The sequence below is a fragment of the Vipera berus genome, assembly GCF_964194415.1.
Source record: "Vipera berus genome assembly, chromosome: Z".
NCBI lineage: Eukaryota > Metazoa > Chordata > Lepidosauria > Squamata > Viperidae > Vipera > Vipera berus.
In genome coordinates, this window is record NC_138205.1 from 36,480,178 (window position 1) to 36,499,361 (window position 19,184).

The 19,184-nt window shown below is 38.1% G+C and overlaps 1 protein-coding gene across 2 annotated transcripts in view; it reads left to right on the forward strand.

Moving 5' to 3' along the window:
• The window catches only part of ARHGAP23 (Rho GTPase activating protein 23), a 222,761-nt gene extending 204,784 nt beyond the window's left edge, over positions 1 to 17,977 (forward strand). The window contains exons 21-25 of one of the 2 annotated variants that reach the window (XM_081344833.1): positions 3,299 to 3,340; positions 4,560 to 4,653; positions 9,558 to 9,589; positions 10,444 to 10,804; positions 16,044 to 17,977. In XM_081344833.1, coding sequence (XP_081200959.1) covers positions 3,299 to 3,340; positions 4,560 to 4,653; positions 9,558 to 9,589; positions 10,444 to 10,804; positions 16,044 to 16,129 — 615 coding nt within the window. In that variant the 3' untranslated portion in view covers positions 16,130 to 17,977. Of the gene's footprint in view, positions 1 to 3,298; positions 3,341 to 4,559; positions 4,654 to 9,557; positions 9,590 to 10,443 lie in introns of both variants that reach the window. The other variant, XM_081344832.1, reaches the window with a different exon arrangement.
• The last annotated feature ends 1,207 nt before the right edge of the window (positions 17,978 to 19,184 follow it).

The window sequence follows — 19,184 nt, forward strand, 5'->3', positions numbered from 1 at the left end:
TCCCTATTCTATTGTTTTCTTCTATTTCTTTGTATTGTTCATTTAAGAAGGCATTCTTATCTCTTCTAGCTATTCTCTGGAATTCTGCATTCAATTGGGCGTATCTTTCTTTTTGTCCCTTGCCTTTCGCTTCCCTCCTTTCCTCAGCTATTTGCAAAGCTTTCTCAGACAGCCATTTTGCTTTCTTGCATTTCTTTTTCTTTGGGATGGTTTTAGTTGCTACCTCTTCTACAATGTTGTGAACCTCTGTCCATAGTTCTTCAGGCACTCTGTCTATCAGATCTAATTCCTTAAATCTATTTGTCACCTCTACTGTATATTCATCAGGGATATGATTTAGTTCATACCTGAGTGGCCTAGTGCTTTTCCCTACTTTCTTTAGTTTAAGCCTAAATTTTGCAACGAGAAGCTCATGGTCTGAGCCACAGTCAGCTCCTGGTCTTGTTTTTACTGACTGAATAGAGCTTCTCCATCTTTCGTTGCAGAGCACATTGTCAATCTGATTTCTGTGTTGACCATCTAGTGATGTCCATGTGTAGAGCCATCTCTTGGGTTGTTGGAAAAGAGTGTTTGCTATGACCATCGTATTCTCTTGACAAAATTCTGTCAGCCTGTGCCCTACTTCATTTTGTATTCCGAGGCCAAACTTGCCTGTTATTCCAGTTATCTTTTGGCTTTCTACTTTAGCATTCCAATCCCCCATGATGATAAGGACATCATTTTTTGGTGTTAGTTCTATAAGGTGCTGTAGGGCTTCATAGAACTGGTCAATTTCATCCTCTTCAGCACCGGTGGTTGGGGCATAGACTTGGACTACTGTGATATTGAATGGTTTGCCTTGGATTCAAACTGAGATCATTCTGTCATTTTGGAGATTGTATCCCAGTATTGCTTTTCCTACTCTTTTATTGACTATGAAGGCTACTCCATTTCTTCTGAGGGATTCTTGCCCGCAGTAGTATACCTGATGGTCATCTGAATTAAATTCACCCATTGCTGTCCATTTTAGTTTGCTGATTCCTAAGATGTCGATGTTCAGTTTTGTCATCTCTTCTTTGACCACGTCCAGCTTTCCTTGATTCATGGATCTTACATTCCAGGTTCTTATGGAGAAAAAATCTTTACAGCATCGGACTTTCCTTCACCACCAGATACATCCACAGCTGAGCATCCTTTTGGCTTTGGCCCAGTCGCTTCATTCTTTCTGGCGCTACTAGTACTAGCCCTCTGCTCTTCCCCATTAGCATATTGGACGCCTTCCAACCTGAGGGGCTCATCTTCCAGCATCATATCTTTTCACCTTTGGGTACTGTCCATGGGGTTTTCATGGCAAAGATACTGGAGTGGGTTGCCATTTCCTTCTCCAGTGGATAACGTTTTGTCAGAACTCTCTGCTGTGACCTGTCCATCTTGGGTGGCCCTGCATGGCATAGCTCATAGCTTCATTGAATTACGTAAACCCCTTCGCCACAACAAAGCAGTAATCCATGAACGGGACAATATACTTACACATGCTAATACAGCACAATTGAACACACCACAGTTACAGCAGGAAAGGGAAGAGAGAGAACACATCAGCAGAGCCTTCCCTTTATACAAAGGCTCTTAAAGAGACACAGACCCTGCTGAATCATTCTCATCATTATATCTTACATCTTACATTACATAAGCTAATTAGCTGTTAAGTCATTACCTTGAAAGCCTATATGATTTTGCTCCTTATCAAAATGTATTGTATTTATATTAGTGCACATCATTCTTTTCTGTCATTTCTTTTTATTCTTACATCAATGCTGTTTAATAAATTAGACTGAGAAAAAAATGTTTGGTTCCAAATCTCTCAGTTAACTTCATGGCTAAATAGAGATTTCAACTTGGATTTTCTTGGTCCAAGCCCAGCTCAAATTATTTCCAAAGAGTTGGTAACTTTCTCATTCAGACATTCATGGAATGGATCTGTAAATGGTTTATCCATTTTAAAATGTTTAACTTTATTTCAGTAAGCAGTGAACTTTATGCCAACATGGCAGGTGCTATTTGGATTGTCTACTGTGCCATGTTAGCATAAACATATGACCAGCTCTAAATGAACACAAGCAGAAGACTAGAGAAAATGTCAAGTGCTTACCTCAAAAAGATAGGGGCATTTTTAAGACATATCAACTGACTGTAAGACTCATTTCTAATTTAGGGCAGGAATCATGTATGACTTCACACAATGATTCAGAGCATATGAATTTTATTGAATTAGCTCTATGAAGACAATAGTGGAATGAAGCACTGCACAAATCTTGCAGCAGACTGAAGAGTTTATTTAAATCTGAAACTAAACCTAACTTCCTTTTCCAGGGATTAAATCTTTGGGGGGAAATAAGCATCAATGTTGAACATAAAAGAGTACTTACTAGCAAATATTTGCGGAATCACAAATATATTCCACCCCAAACCCTGAAAGCCATTTTGCAGAGAAAACATTTCTAGCTTCTGAGGATTTTATCTTAAAAATATTATAGTAGACAGGTAGCCCTCTCAGAGAGATAGCATTTGATAGCTAATTCTGGGTTCAATTAATAAGCTACCATATTTTCCTGAAAATAAGACCTGGTCTTTTTTTTCCTCCAAAAGAAGCAGCAGGTCTTATGTTTTTTTTTGGGGGGGTATCTTTTCCAGGGTTTCACCTTGCGGTGGTGCCACTGATAGCCCCAGCCAGCCAGCCCACTTCTTCTGTGGCTGCTTTCTGCTGCTCGTGCGCGACACCCTCCCGGCTTGCATCCCGCCATCAGAGACCTCCTGGAAAGGCCTCTGCAGCCGAGAATCAAGCTACAGATTCAATTTGTAGCTTGGTTCTCGGCTGCAGAGGCCTTCCGGCCATTCTCAGCTGCAGAGGCATTTCCTGAAGGCCTCTGATGGTGAAATGGAGGCAGAAGGTGAGGCGCGTGAGTGGTGGTGAGAAGTAGGTTGGCGAGGCAGGGCAGAGGTCAGTTCATGGGAGGCCTGGCTGCAAAGGTAAGCAGGTGCAGGGTGCATGGAGCAGCTTTACACCCCCACCTCCACTCTTGCTTGATTTTTAGGCATGTGCCTTGCCCCCAAACTGGGGCTTATTTTCAGGGTAGAGCTTACTTTTGGGGAAACATGGTATATATCCCCCATGAAAAAGTTAAAAGCTAGAAAAAAATGTGGTTCACAGCTCAACGTTTGTAATCACCCTGCTGTGATTTCCTTTAAAAACTTCAGCACTGTGTTCTCTATATACAGTATACATTTGATTTTATTTGGTCCTCTTGTTTTCCTCCCACAGTCAGACTGGTTTTTCAGTGATAAGGAAGAAAAAGGTGAAAAGGTAAGTGACTAAGAAGGAGGCAATGCTCAGTTTATGGCTGAATGCTGATTTCTCAGGATATAGAGAAATGCCAAAAGAGAAATGTCTCTTATTCATGACATATATGTGCTTTCTTCTGAATTCTGTGTTGTTGAGAATCTGTTAATAAAGGAAGACAAAGACTGTAACTACTTTTACAGAGGCAGCAGTCCTTAAGGACAATTAAATGTCTCAAATTCTTTTTTCTCCAACTCTTTACAAACACCTGCACTGACACAGACACATATATGTATCTGTGTATTATGTCTTCAAGTCAAACTGTCTTTGTAGTCTATATCCTTATGTACCTGCAGAGGAGCCATCCTCTAATCTTTAGCCATCTTTCACATTGCCTTAGACATATATTATCATTTCAGAAGTTATTTGAGCTGCTAAATTATCCCTTTGACTACTCAACACAGTTTTAGCATTCTTCTGAAGGATGCTAAACGTATGTCCAAAAACACAACCTAACTGGTCATATCCCTTCTTTGCTCCGTCAACCTGTCAATTGGGCTACTTTGATTTATGAGTTTATCATTATTAGATCTTTATCTCATACATTTTTTTTTAAAAAAATGGTCAGCTCAATATACCTGTCTCCTATTTTCCCTCCAACAACAACCCAGTGAGGTGCTAAGACAGAGCAACTTTCATGCCTGAGAGAGGCCCAGCACCTACAGTCTCCTTGTTTCTAGGCCAGCACCTTCACCAGTGCAACTAACTGGCTCCCAGTTCAGCAGTTTTCTGGAAGATTCTTAGCTTTGTTTCAGAAAAGTCTTGATAAATAGATCACCAGTATGTTAGAAATGTTTCAAAGAGCATTAGATGACATTATTTCAGCTGCACCTTGTGGTCCTCCACTATGCTTATGGTGCCTCATTGGTCAATTTTACCACAGCTCCCATGTATTAATATTTGTTTATGTTAATGCTGGCAGCAAGTGGCCTGGCAGGACCCCCAAAAAGCCCACAGAGTATAAAAGGACATGTAAGTGCTACTATGATCCTCATGCCAAACTAATTAAAACAGTAAAGAAATTGTCCACACAAACCCCCTTTATATTGGAAGAGGTTTAAACCTATAATTCGCTTTATATTCACAGGATGAAGAATATAGAATTTGGCCCTCTTTTCCACTTTAAATCAGCATATAGTTTAAACCTCTTTTTCTTCTAAGTATATGTGTATCCGTTTCACAGACTCCTATAGATGAACAAGAGGCCCAATCAATGCCAAATATTGAGTACCTTCTGCCCAACATTGGAAGAACAGCAGCATCAGGGGATGCTTCAGGTAAGCAAATTGAGAGCTTTGATTGGGTCAGAACTCCTGGACATAAAAATCCCCCAGGACAAGATTTCCCATAGATGTTCCACTCTTTTTCTCCTTTTTAATCAAATATGCAGGTCCAACAATTCCCCATGAATATATCTTTACTGCATAGATGTTCTATTAATCCAGTGTTTCTTAAGCTTGGCAACTTTAAGATGTATGGATTGCAATTCTCAGAATTTACCGGCCAGATGTGGATTAATCTGAGCCAAATATGTAAAAAAGAGATACTCTGGCAGCATCTGAAACATTGGACTGGAGAGAGTTTCATGAAGGCAACAACTAGGAGTTCCTCCTTTCCGTGCTTCCTCTGATGCTTTGCCAGTTGCATTGTTAGCAGCAAAAGGCATGTTGTGATCTCCCCAGATCTTCTACTTTAATAATGTGATCCTTAGAATTTAGGCATACATGGCCATTTCATTCCAGTTTATAGCTGTGCCAGTGGTGAAGTAGCATTTGCGTTACTAGAAGATAAGCCAACATTTAGAGCTAGATCTCTTGTATTCCATCTATAGTTGCTAATGCTGATGAGCAAATTTCTGATTAATAGTATGATGTTTTTGTGCTCTACTAGTTATAGCTGCCTTTAACTTTTCTGCTGTCTTTCTTCTTTTTTCTCTCTTTATCTTGTGTCTCCTCCTCCTCCTTCCAACTCCAGCGGATCTGCCGGAGCTCTAGAAGCTGGTACAGTGTGGTTGTGCTCTGATGTTCATGCACTAATTCCATTGGGTGATTATGAGAGACGGGGAAAGGCATAACTTTAGATTTTGGCTCCTTATTGGATTTTTCATGTTGACTTGAAAGAACGCCAGTGGCATTTGCCAACATGTAAAGACTAGGGTGTGGTTTTGCCTTCCAATTATTTTCCTTCCTGCTTCTTAAAGTCAACCAGTAGAAATTTCCATTTCAAGCAGCTGGATAGAAAAGTGTGATAATTGAGATCTCAATCAATTTAAAACAAATGTTTATAGGTATTTCTATGTAGTTTTTTTTTATGGGGGAGCAGGCCATGTAACTCCTTGATCTACTGAATTTCCTACTATACATTTTTTTTTACCATTTGAAACCCTTCTTTATTTTCCCACTATTTTTTTAATCTTTTTTTTTAATCACCATACATAGGTTGGGGAAAAATAAAAAGGTTAATTCTTATCTTTGGCAGTTTTAGTAATATATAACTCCTATGCGTAGTGTCTTACATTGATATATTATTGTGTCACAGACTACTTTTACATTTGTATTAGATAATTTTCCTATTTTCAGTTTATATTTTCTCTTTTTTCCCTTTTATTATATTATAAATAACTTGAGTAGTAAAGCATTAAAACATATATAGGTTATTTTTAAAAAACAAGAACTAAATGTGATTATATTAAGTATATTTACAGTTACATTTTAAAGCTGCAGTATAATACTCACTAACTAGGGATAAGCTGTCACTGAGGTATATTACTTAATCAGTAGATATTAAATTATAAGAAAAACTGAGCACTGTAAAGTAAAATAATCACAATCATAAATTTTAAAAGTTTTCAGTAAAATCTGTTAGGATAAATTTGTATCTTCACCCAGCCTTCTTGTCTGACTAATCTAATTTTCAAACTGAGATTTGAGTTTTGAGTTTGATGTACAGTTTGATGAAGAGTCCTATGTGGCTTGAAAGCCTGTAGTATATTTTGCCACCCACAAATACCGTGATGCCATTTCCTTCAGAGACAGTACTTCTTTAAGCTCTGGGTGTTGAGTCAGTGTGATTGTTTTGCCTTTTCTCTCTCTTGTGATTGCCAGCCACTAATACCACATGAATGTTGCAGTCAAACTTGCAATGGAGTAGGCCTTGTGGGGAAATCCATTAATTTGTCCATTGGTTTCATTGTTGCTGACATTGCTATGGCAAATATATGTTTGTACTTGTGTGGGGAGGCTTGTTCAGAAAAGTTTATTCAAACCACCTGCTTGATGATGTCTTTATTTTATGAGAAGACCATGGTTAATTCTTATACATTTCTTGTGGTTCCTTCACTTGGGATAGGAACCATTTTTGTTGCCTAAAAGTCCTTTTTCAAATTGATTTTTGAGAGAACCATAAGGGAAAGGTAATTTAGTGACTAATGTCACTGAAAGGGCCAGAAATAGAATTTTAAAATTCTTTTTCATTTATAGGGAGGGTGGTTTGATTTTTTTAAAAAAAAGCTCATTGGAGCTTAACATACCTATCTTACTTTTTGATTTGTGAAAACCAAGAGAAATTGTGCCAGTGATACTTAGCAGTTCACTATCATGATGTGGTGGTTTGAAGGCTGCAAAGAATAGGGTGATGGCTGCTTACAGCCTACTGATTGCAAAATACTGTTTATTTCTGACAAGGGCTAAATGTCACTTTAGTTTGACAGCTTCTTCTCCCCATCCTCCCCACACCTTGCATTTTTCCCTTAGTTGCTTTCTTTGGTTGTCTGGCTTGGCTGTTGACAGTGGTTAAAATGAACAGCATAGGAGACTACCTGATATGACTATGTTGGCATTGGGCAATTGCTACTCTGTCCCCAATTCCTAGTGTCTATTAATAATTATCTTTAGGAGGGCTCTCTGAAGCAACTTAATTTGCCATAGGAAGCAGTTTCTTCAAATTCTCTCTCCTATCTACATATGGTTGTATGAAATGCAAGCTGTAGAATTTGCACAATGACAGCTAGCCCCAAAGACTTAGAGAGCCTCCTAAGATATGAATACTTAAAATAATCTTAAGTCTTCTTTAAAGGCTATTATAATGCTTGCTGTTCTTTTGATTTGCCTGATCTTTGTGGATTATTGTTTTGTAAATATATGCATGTATGTATTAATGCTCAAAAATTATTTAAGGCAATATTAAAATTGTATATGTAAACTCACCCAACCCCTCTGTGCCCCTCTGTGAGGGAGATGGGTGGTTAATAAGTTTGATTGATAAATGAATGAAACCTGCACACTCTAAAACTCCACACAGATGATGATGATGATGATGATGATGATGATGATGATGATTGAAAAGGATCCTCTACTTATTTGCTACATCTTTTTTTGCAAGGCATTTAAAGAGGAGCCTTCCAGGGTGATCTGAAAGTACAGATAAAAATCTTGGAATTGAGCATTGGTAACACTAAAGCAGCTATATCTCTAAAGACATTTCTCGTATATCCTTGGGAACTCTGAAACCATTCAAAAATGTCACATTAGTATCTCACATCAGAATACCAAAATCTTATGATATTTCAGTTTTGTGGAATTTAGGACAGATTCCATATTGAGCCCTGAATGTTGACTATAAAAGGACAGCAAAGTATTGTTGTGATGTGAAGAACTTCTAGTTTGAGTTAACAGCCCCATAGTGTCAATGTGAATAACTGAAATATCTGGACCCTTTGCAAAGATAACCTCACATGCAACTCATTGCAATAATCCAAAAAGAAAGGGGGTCAGTTGAAGTATCTTTAACGGTTTAAGCATTATCCCTTGGAAATGTTTTTGAGTTATAACCTAGCCCCATTAGGTCTTACTTTAATTGTGCTAAGTAATTAATATGTCTGATCACACAATCTCCTTTGGAAACTATATCAGTTTCTCCCCCTCCTCTTTCTCCTCTTCCTCCACCTCTTTGGGGAAAGTAGTAGAGATGAGAGATTAAAACCTAAAATAATTCAGCTCTTCTCCACAGCTCCATGGAAAATGTGCTACAGTCTCTCTAAATGTTTCAGGCTATATTTATAATTCAGCCAAATTGAGTCAGGAATTATGCATCTCCAGCACAAGTGTTGCTCTTCGAGATGAAATGTTGAGTTGTGTGCCTGTTTCTGGGTGAATGCATCTGTATATGCAAATATGTGTATAAATCATGTGTGTGTGTGTGTGTGTGTGTGTGTGGGTGTATGTATGTATGTATGTATGTATGTATGTATGTATGTATGTATGTATTCCTTTATAGCTAATTTGGGGCTTCCATTGTTTAGGTTCCTACGGGAGATTGGTAATGATGACTGGTGATAGGTCTCCCACTGATACTCATTTTTTGTGCTTTCTACACTATATTTCATTTTCACTGATTACAAATGCATTGATCATTTCCATTGCAGAAAATGTTATCCTGGGCTGCTTCTCTTTTGTTTGGTCATCTACAGCTGCATCATTTTGTTGAGCATTTCAAAAATGAAATGAAATGAAATGCATTTCTTGATTAATTTCAGAATACTCTCTGGTATATTTCTGATCATTTTGGAGAGCTTCCTTTCCTATAACTATTTAATAAAAAGTAATCAAATATCTGAGAAGAAAGATTTGCTTTCATGAAAAAGTTATTTAAAGATTAACTGACTTTGGAATATCTATTTGTGTATTTTGTTTACTTCCCAAATTGGGGGTGTCCCCCTACAGGGTATCCCAAAAGGGATACTGTAGCCCTGAATATGTAATTGGCGACTGAATTATTAAAACAACAAAGGGAGCTGTGCCTGTCTAAAACTTGGGGTTATAAATCCTTGCCTACATCATGATGTAGATTCCTGTTTTAGTGCATGTGAGGCCCCTCTCATACCTGTATTTATTTTCTGTGACCAGCACAATGAAGAGGCAGAAGGCAGCATAGTAACCTGATGTTTTACAACTGCTCCCTCCATTTTTCATGTTAGTTTTTTTAGTTGGAAAATCACTGGACAAAGTGCTTATTTGCCCTTGTGTATCTTTTGATTGCATGCTATTAAGTCAGTATCAAATTTTAGCGATCATATAGATTTTCTTCAGCATCACTTGTCTTTGCAATCATTCAGCCCCTCAACTTGCTATTCTTGCACAGTTCTATCTTTAACTCTTCTCTTTTTGTGTATTAATCCCTGCAGATTCAACTAATAGTGGATCAGCGAAATCAAAGGTAAGATCCCCTCAGATTATTTTTGCCTTTGAGAGATGTTGGGGATGAGAAAAGATGGTTAAGCACAAGGCCCTTGAATTCCTCGCGTTAGAGGTGAAGTGTTTGTGCTACTTTGGCACTTGGCATGTCTTGATTTAAATTGTTTTAAAAATAACAACAACTCTGTAGATACTCAAGCATGATAAAAAATTTTTTGCCTAAATGGCCATGGCCTAGTTTTTCTGGTGTTGTGATACTTTGCCAGCAGTTGTGACTGGCCTTTTCAGAGTGTGCTGCTTTCTAATGTACTCAGCAGCTTGCAGGCAACTCAATACTCCAGTATACAGACACAACTTATCCTTTTCTTTCTTGCCTTAAACTAAGTATAAGATTATTCCACATCTCCTCCCATGCTTCTTTTCTTTTTCCCATCTTTTTCTGGTTGATTATATAAATATAGAGCAATGAATGCACTGTTCCAAAACATTGTAGGCCAAAAAAAAAAAAGGACTGGAAGCTGGAAATTAGTTCCATAGTCTACATAGTGCATTTAATTAAAAACAAGAAAAAAGTTGGACAGAGGAGAGAATCTCTGAGAACCTTTAGGGAGAATATCTGCAGGTCTTTTAGTGCATTTGGGGAATCCTAAAATTAGAATTTCTAATTGCTCTAGCTACAAATACGCTTTCCAAAACTGGGAAAAGCAAAATATGCTGATGCGATTGCTAATCTATATTGCTAATCTATATTAAGGATTCTGTGGGGTAAGACATTACTATCCAGGTCAACCCATCACATAAGCAATGTCACTGGATAATTTTTCTGGTATCTGCTCTTTAGCCCCTCTAAAATTCTGTTTTTTGCTTCTGCTCCAGGCTTCATGTGGCTCACGGAAGGAGCACTACCATAAAGAGATGCTTGCCATCTCCTTCATCTCAGCTGTCAACCGCAAGAGGAAGAAGCGGAGAGAGGCCAAGCGTTTTGGGAGCAGCACAGATGATGATTCTGAGCATGAGTCAGCTGTCAAGAGAGAGGAGGAGGAGGAGGAGGAGGAGGAAGTGGCTCAGGAGGAAGAAAGAGAGGCTGAAAGATTTGAGAGCAGCAGCAGAGCTCCAGTTCCTGATGTGCAGGATGTCTTCCAAAGCCAGGCAAAACTAGAAGCAGAGCAAGTAGAAAGAAAAGTGGCACCCCGAGGAAGCCCAGAGTTGGCCCTGGATGCCCGCTCAATTGTATCAGGTTATTCCACCCTATCTACCATTGATCGCAGCCTATGCTCTGAGGTGCAGTCAGTAGCAGAGAGCCGTGGGGAGGAGGCAGATGATGAACGGAGTGAATTTAGCCATGTGGAGACAGATACTGAGAATAGCTTTGTGCCAAAGCAGCCTGGGATGCTTCCCAAAGGAGCTGGTGTGGCAGTAGTGGAGGAAGGGGGGGCTGCTGCATCTGAAAAAATATCACACAACCGAACCTCCTTTAGTTCCCATCACCTCATGCAGTGTGACACTCTGGCCCGGCGCAAGCTTTTGCGGCCCCGGCACAATAGTGAGTCATCTTCCAAGGGTAGCACTGATGTCCCAAGTTCCAGCTCCCCAGGCAGTCAAGAGTCATTGCAGCCTGTGGGTGCCCCTGAGGTCCACACCCGGCTTTCCCTCACAGAACAACTTCGACTCCGCCTCCGTGGCTCTGCAGATGACATGCTGGCAGTGCGCCTGCGAAAGCCACACTCACCTGAAACACGGCGCAAGAAGAACAGTTGGCGGCGCCATACTGTGGTGGTCCCTGGTGGTCTCAAAGACCTCAATTATGAGTGGAAGGAACAACATGTATTGGGGACTACTGAGGCTGGTCCACTAGACTCCTCAAATAGAGGTGCGCTAAGGGACAACAAAGACTCTGGGCTTAGCAGCCTAGAGTCAACCAAAGCTCGGTCTTCCTCAATCACACCAGGGAACATGGCAGTTCCTAACCAGCAGAGTGAGCCACAGCATCGTAAAGGCAGCTCTGAGGCGCGTTCAGCTCCCCGACGTACAGCCTCTTTACGTTTCCACCAATGTCTTTAGATAGCCTTTCGTTGAAGCTCTTGTAGAATGGATGAAAGGAAAACTTGGTTTGCCCATAGTAACAGCCTTGTCTTAGAATGGAGGAGGGCACTCCTAGGTGGCAGCCACACTTGAAAGTTCCTAGTACTGGCCTTACTTTGTCTTTTTTGATACCTCGATCTGCAGTGGAGCAGGAGACTCTCCTCCTATCTACCCCATACCTAGCTTTGCTTTCTAATTCCTCCTGATATTAATTTAATCACACCAAGGTTTTGTGATTTATGAATTTATTTATTCTCATCTTTCCTTATCCCCAGGATGGCAGTCAAAAACAAAACAAAACAAAAAGCTGAGGTAGGTCTGATATAAGGAGGGTCATTCATTCAGCCCATAGAAAGATCTTGATTTGGAATTGACTAGAATTATCCAGTTGATAGGATAAGCAGCTTCATCCCTGATTTAAAATGCTAGGTCTGCAATTAAGGGATGTTTTTAGAATTCCTCCAGTTAATTATCTCTTAGCTATCTCCTAATTTTCACCAGTCCATGGTACTTCTTTTCTGAATTTATCTGAAAGAGGGCTTGGAACTGGACAAATCAGATCAGAAATATTCATGAATTGAGCCCGCTTCCATTTAATCTCTGCTGTGGGTTCACATTTACATGATGGATGCCTCTCTACTCAAACTTCCTCTCACTGTTATCTAAGTGGCAGTTGATGATGTTGGGAGGTTTTGAATACCCATTACTCCTTTTCTACCTTTCCTCTAGAAAAGCAAATTCCAAAATCTTCCATCTATCATGGCTTGGCCTTTGTCAGGTTCCTACAGGGAGGGCTATATCATCTTGACTTCTAGCACATGCATCAAAATTTTGTAGATATAAACAAACTCAGGATTATGTATGGTATAGTCTCAGCGTGCACTTGAGACTGTTTCATGTGAAAACTGCAGAGCTATAATGGTCCCCAAAAGGTGCATAATCTATCAAATTTAAAGGGCACTGCTGTTCTCCTCCTCCTACTAAAGTGATCTCATCTCTAATTCTCAAAAGTCACAAAGAGATCTATGGCATCAGACTATCTGATATATTGCAGCTTTGGCTTTGAAAGCTTTGGCTGCAGTAAATCTGCTGGTATTTAATAGCATCTCAAAATGCTTTGGTTTTGTTGCAAGACTAACATGATATATATACAACTGATGATATGAATTCTAAATGACACAGAACTAAATGGTACAACTCAGTGTGCCTTTAAGAATATAGTCCAATTTTTGCTTAGCTGATCTAAGATTTTCTTGTAAATCTTAGCTACAGATGCAAACTTTTTCCAGATTGATTTTTCCTTTCAGGCTGTGACAGAATCCCTATTTGAATAGCACCCTCTGCTCCTATCCTCTTATAATGGATAGTACAGTCCAGGGGAAACAGGATGTGATTAACACCATTAACACAATACTGTATGCAGAATTCATGAAGGCAGTATTTTAGGGAGAAAATTAGTTTATGCAAATGATAATTGTGTGGAGTGAATCACCTGCTAAGGTGGCATATGTGTACTATGTTTTAGTTAACAATGCTTTTCCATGTAACTGCCTATGTTTAGTGGGGGAAAGGATGAGTACAGGCGCTATGTGATTTTGGGGTTTGGGAAAAGAGCAAGAAGATATAGCAGACAAATATACCAAGGCCCTGTGCAGAAGTGCCAAAAAGTAGCAGCCTCAGTGATTTTTTAAAAATTTGTTTTAGGATTTCCAGAGCGTAAGTTGACACGATTCCATTCAAGCCTTTGTTATGATGAAGGGCTGATGTCAAGTCTGTGCCATCTTCTGCTTTACTGGTATCTTCCACAACTCACCGTCTCTCACAAAAGAGCAATATTTGATTTTTCATGGTGCTACATTTATTTTCAACAGTGTCTTTCTCTTAGTTTTCTCAATATACTACATGGACGTAAACCAAGGAGCCACCTTATTACATGTTGCAGATCAAGTAGGGTTTCCATTTTGCTATTCCTTCAAAACGAGAGGCTTACATTTGTTTTTACCTTGTGGATATAAATGATTCCCATGCCTTATGTCTCTGTAGAATTTCATTTGGTCATAAAAGCAGGAAGTACTTTTGTGATAAATAAATATGAGAGATGATCTTTTAAGATACATGTTTTGGTGTGTAATAGTTACTACTTCACCCCTTGTGCCTCAAAATAAAATTGTAACCCCTTTGGACGCAGTTGCATAACCCTTAAGAAAAAAAATGTTGCTGTGAAATAACTTTCTCCACTTTCCTGTCAAGACCCTTTTAATATTTGATTAAGAAAAAGAAAATGAAAAAAGTCAGTTTTGTGGGAACCCAAATCAAAATTCTGACATTCTTGAAATTCAGTGGGTATTACAGAGCAAACTGCTGTGTATAGCATAGTCTATATCAAAAGTACTTTCTCCTCCTTGCAAAAAATAATAATAGAAAAAATGGCAAATTTCTCTTGAATTTCAGTATTTGCAGATACATTCCAAAATCATTATCACTGAATGAAAAGGAAATATCATTTTCATGGAAATAACTGTCTTACTACAGGTTGTGTTGTTTTGTTTATGTACCATATTCCAAGTATTACATTCCTGTTGTAACACCAAATATAAGACTTATACCTTAATTTTTTATTATTACCCTCTGATGACTCAAGGCCTCAACACATCCCAACCCCGTGTCAAACTATCATCTTATGAACCTCTTGTATAATAGGTTGGACAGTCAAACTGTAGTTCATGTCAGATTTCCTTTACAGCCTCTTTCTTCAGCAGGAAACAGCATTGAGACCGTGTGCTGTACTTCAAATGATACTTTCACTGCTTCCTTCATTCCTTGAATTGATCAAGGCTTCCTTAATACATCCAGGCTTAAAAAATCAATGAATATATTAGTATGGCATACCAATTTAAGTGCTGCATTTAATATTAGTAAGACCAGCACTGAAGTCTATCCTTAACCAAGGAGCTCTTGTTCCTTGCCTGTTCCTGTTGTGTATAATGCCAAACAAATACACAACAAGAACAGGCAAGGGACAAGATCTCCTTGGTAAAGGATTTCAATGCTGGTCTTGCTAATATTCAATGCAGCACTTAACAGTGGTAGGCCACACTGGTTATAGACATGGTATAATACATTTTTCACTATAGTCTGGCTAGCTCATTCTACGATGTCTGTGGTTTGATGACAGATGGCTACTTTTTGTAGGAAGGGTTAGCTGTAGGTACATTCTTTGTGCAGATGTCATCATGAAGAAATGCTTTGTATCTGGACTTTTTAAGAATAATGTATATTAAAGTTGATGGTTCCTCTCTGTCAACATCAATTCACAGCAACACTAGGCACTAAATGTTGTACTTTGACCTAATGTCATCTTATCGCCCCTGCAGACTTGGTTTCAATGTTACATTTTCAGGAAGTAAGTGTCACCACAGATGCAGCAGTGGGGCCAAAACAGAATGACAATGAATGGGAGCTTGCCAGCTTGATAATTATTCCAAGTATTTTATCTTTAAGGGAGGGAGAGAAGCAATTTGTGTTTTGGTGTAAAAATGAGGTCCTATTTAGACAGCACAGACAAGATTCTATTGGTTACTGATTCTTCATTTGTGTGTACAGTTGCAAAGACAAAGATAATACTCATTCTGTAACATCCTAACCAAGAACAGAACAGGCCTCTCAAACCTGTTTTCATTTTCATTGTGAAATGAGTGGATCAGGAGTATTGTCTGAAAGCACCCCTTAATTAAGCTAGTTTTCTGACTTAGTAATTGAACAGGCAAAACAATTTTAAAATACACTCTAGCATCTATACTGAACTTTTAAACATTTGAAGCATTCTTGTTGAACTGTTACAACCATCTTTATAAATTACCTGATAGAATTTGCAATGATTATAAAGAGATGCAAAACAATCCCATGTGAAGTTAAGCCAACCTCTGGCCTCTTGATCTGTGCAGTCTTCTGCATTTCTTCCCCTACTTTGATATTTAGCAATATGCCATTCCTATATATGTCTCAGTCTAATGCTAACAGTAATAGCATGTAAGAGTAGAGCTTCATTCTTGGGAAGAGGTAGGCAAGTGACTGGGGCTTTGCACGGCCCCAGCCGGCTCACCCCTTAAAAACCTGCAACATATTGTAGCCAGAGGAGTCATGGGGGATGTCAAAAAGTCAAGATGGTTTGTGTGATTGTACAATTGAAGCTGTGTGTTGCATGATGAAAAAGAGGCAGGTACGACATTTCCCTCATACGATCTTGATTTTTTGAACAATCCCTGCTGGTGGATACTCCTGATTGTCTTCTGGGTTTGTTATTTATCAGTAATGGCTCAGTGTCTGTTTGTGAATTTTTTAAAAACACATTTTGCAATCATTCTTAAGGGTTCATTGTCTCACTGCCCGTCTAGGTGTGAAAAAGCATCCCTTTTGCTCACAACTGGATTCTCCCTTCCAGACAAAATCCATCAGATTGAGACTACCCAGTTCCATGTGAAGTAGAGTTGGACTGCAAGCTAAAGTGGTGTTTTATACTTCAAAAATTTCAATGTGGAGTCAAAGTATTACAGAAGTGCCTCCTTGGTGCTGTCAGATGGCAGCTGTTTTCTATATGCATCTGGTGTGCAACATATGAAAAAAAGGACAGAGCTATGGTCATCCGCTTGCAGCTGCCATATTGACTTCTCTTCAAACCCTTCTTACAAGCATACATGCTTCATTTTTCATTTTTATTTTTTGTTCTGAGGGAGATGGTCCCAAGTTGTCTATGTGTGCCTTTCTTGAGAGGACTTCTTTCCTTATTTGTTACAGGCTCTTCAGTGACTGGTGGTCGAAGTGTTAGCTTAAGAGATGGTCAGTAAATGTATAAAATATATTAAAATATTTTTTGAGGTAAACAATCTTAAATTCAAATTTTAATTGTTCATATGGCTCCATTATAACTTCTGCTTGAAGAACACTGAAACTTGAAAGCTTATCTAGGATTTAGGTAATTGTATGTCTCCTCTATAAAAAGCCCATCTATCTTCTAGTGTTGGCCTGTTTGTGACTTTGAAACTCAATCCTTAATGGGATGTAAAGTACTTAAACTCTGTGCTGTTGGGAACATAAAAAGAAGCTAAACCACAAGGAACCCAAACCACAATTTCAGTTTGTGCTGTATTTAAAGAAGCAGAAAATGTGTCTCTCCTTTGCTCTGTCTTCCATGTGTTCTAAGTATCTGTCTTAACACAATTCAGTTTTGGACTGAAACCTTGGAAAGGAGCATGTAGATGTGTGCAGGTGTGGAATTTAAAACTGAACAAAATTAAGTAGTTGGCTGTAACTGTAATACATTGTCCTTATCCTTTTATGCAACTATGTGCTGTAAAGTTTTATTTTTCACCTTTTTCACCTTTATTTTGTAAATAGCTTTTATGTGTGTAACATATGATAAAGAGTTTATAAGGATTTTTAAGGGGAGTGGGGGAAGCCCAAGACTTTTTTTTTTCCTTTTTAAAATGCAAGTTATACAACAGTAGATATTTTGGTGTTTTTTTTTAGAAAAAACAAAACTTCCTTGCATGGTTTGTCCCTCTTTTCATCTTTATGTTGTATAATATATATGGTCAAACAAAACAATTCTGCTTTAAACATAGCTCCAAAATTACAATTATATATATATTGGAAATAAACTGTCTTATTCAGAAAACAAGTTTGCTTACTTATTTAAAGCATAAGCACTAGCTAGTAAAACACACTATGGATTAATAGTGTTGAAGGTATGCTATTAGATGTGATTTATTTGCGTCAATTACCAATTATCCATAAGCAGAAGTTTAACAAAAGAAAGTTCTCTTCACACTCCACTGTAATACATTAAAAATAAACACACTATGAGATCCCTACTATGTTAAATTATGCAGCTTCCACACATTACACAGTTGATATTTTTCCTGCACGCATATGAAGCATTAGTGAATTATATCAGGCACTGAAACTGTACATAATCATGGGAACTCTCTTCTTGTAGCTTCAGCGGGTTTATCAAACATCAATAAAGTTTCAAGATTATTTTGTAACAATAAAATGTAGAAAATTGTTAATAGTAACAGCAAGTCAATTTTACTATTAATCTAAATAGACAGAATTTAGATGTAAAAAAAATTAAGATATAATCTGGAATAAGCTTGGAGGAATAAATTAGCGTGCAAGGATGCCTTTCTCCTTTTTCCACTTTTGATTCTTTTTTTACTTGCTCCATCTTCTGCTTATATTGCAGTCTATCTTCCTTTTCTTGAGCTCTCGACAGAGCAGCATGGATGTTACAAAAATGAGGGCATGACATAATGTGCTCGTATCTCTCCATCTAAGAGCTTAGAAAAAAGAAAGCGGGCTGTACATCATAAAAGATAAACCCTCATCTTCTGATAAGCTCCAAATCTGTAAATCAGTCAATAAGAAGTGACAGTATAAAGAATATTGTGTTTATACAGTTTATACACTCCGTGAAAGGTGCACATAAGAACAGCTTAGTATTTAACATGCTAATTTATAAACTAATTTAAACCTAAGAATTATAAATTAAATAGAAATACAGTGTAGAATTCCTTCCTACAGCAGGGGAGATGGTCTGCATTCAGTCCTGATTGCTGCCAAGATGTCATTCTCCCTTCTTTACCTTTAAGCCAGCCTGGAAAGATCCCTCAAGACCAAAGTCTTCTTCAAACAGAGGTCACAGCTACTTTTGTTCCTGTTTCATCTGCTCAACTTCTTTGGTTGTATGGAATCCAGAAATACCTGCCTCTAAGCAAAACTGTAAATCACACTTTTTTTCAAAAGAATAACCCTTAAAACTGTAAATCACATCTGTTTTTTTTAAAGGAATAATAACCCTTTAAGAAATAAACCCTTAAGAAAAGTGTTATGGGGAGGAAAGAGTATTTTATTAAATTCAGACACTCTGCTAGGAAACACCAGAAATAGGAAAAAAAAAGAAAAATTAAAGGAAAAAAGCAACCTTCCTTCATTTGGAATTTCTGACAAACAAAGATCACAGTTGTCACAGAAGAAAACATGGCATAAATTTTATACATAGGACTCTACCTACAATTAGCAGAAAAGATTTACAAAACTTACAGTGTATTTCAGACTGCTTGTTTCAGTAACCAGTTTTTGGTATGGTGTCTTTTTTTTAATAGAGTGGTCTTCTATTGTTTTTGTTTCCCTTTTAAAAAAAACAGTACATAATGAAATCCATGCGAAAGATATGTCATCAGTCCTTCATACACAGTGCTCAAAGATTTCTGATTTACTTTTTTTAACCTTTTTTTAAAGTGCTTAAAACAACAACCAGACAAGTAAAGCGATGCTCATGGCATGCAGTGGTGATCGCTTCCCCCACAACACGCACATATACCCATTACATCAAAAGTACATGCATAGCTTGGTGCTTTGTAACTTATATCTTTAAATTTTACACACACACACACACACACACAAAAGTTTATTTTAAATAAAATTAAAGCAGAGTTATTTGTGAAAGTTAATTTACTGTGTTGCTCATTTGCAGT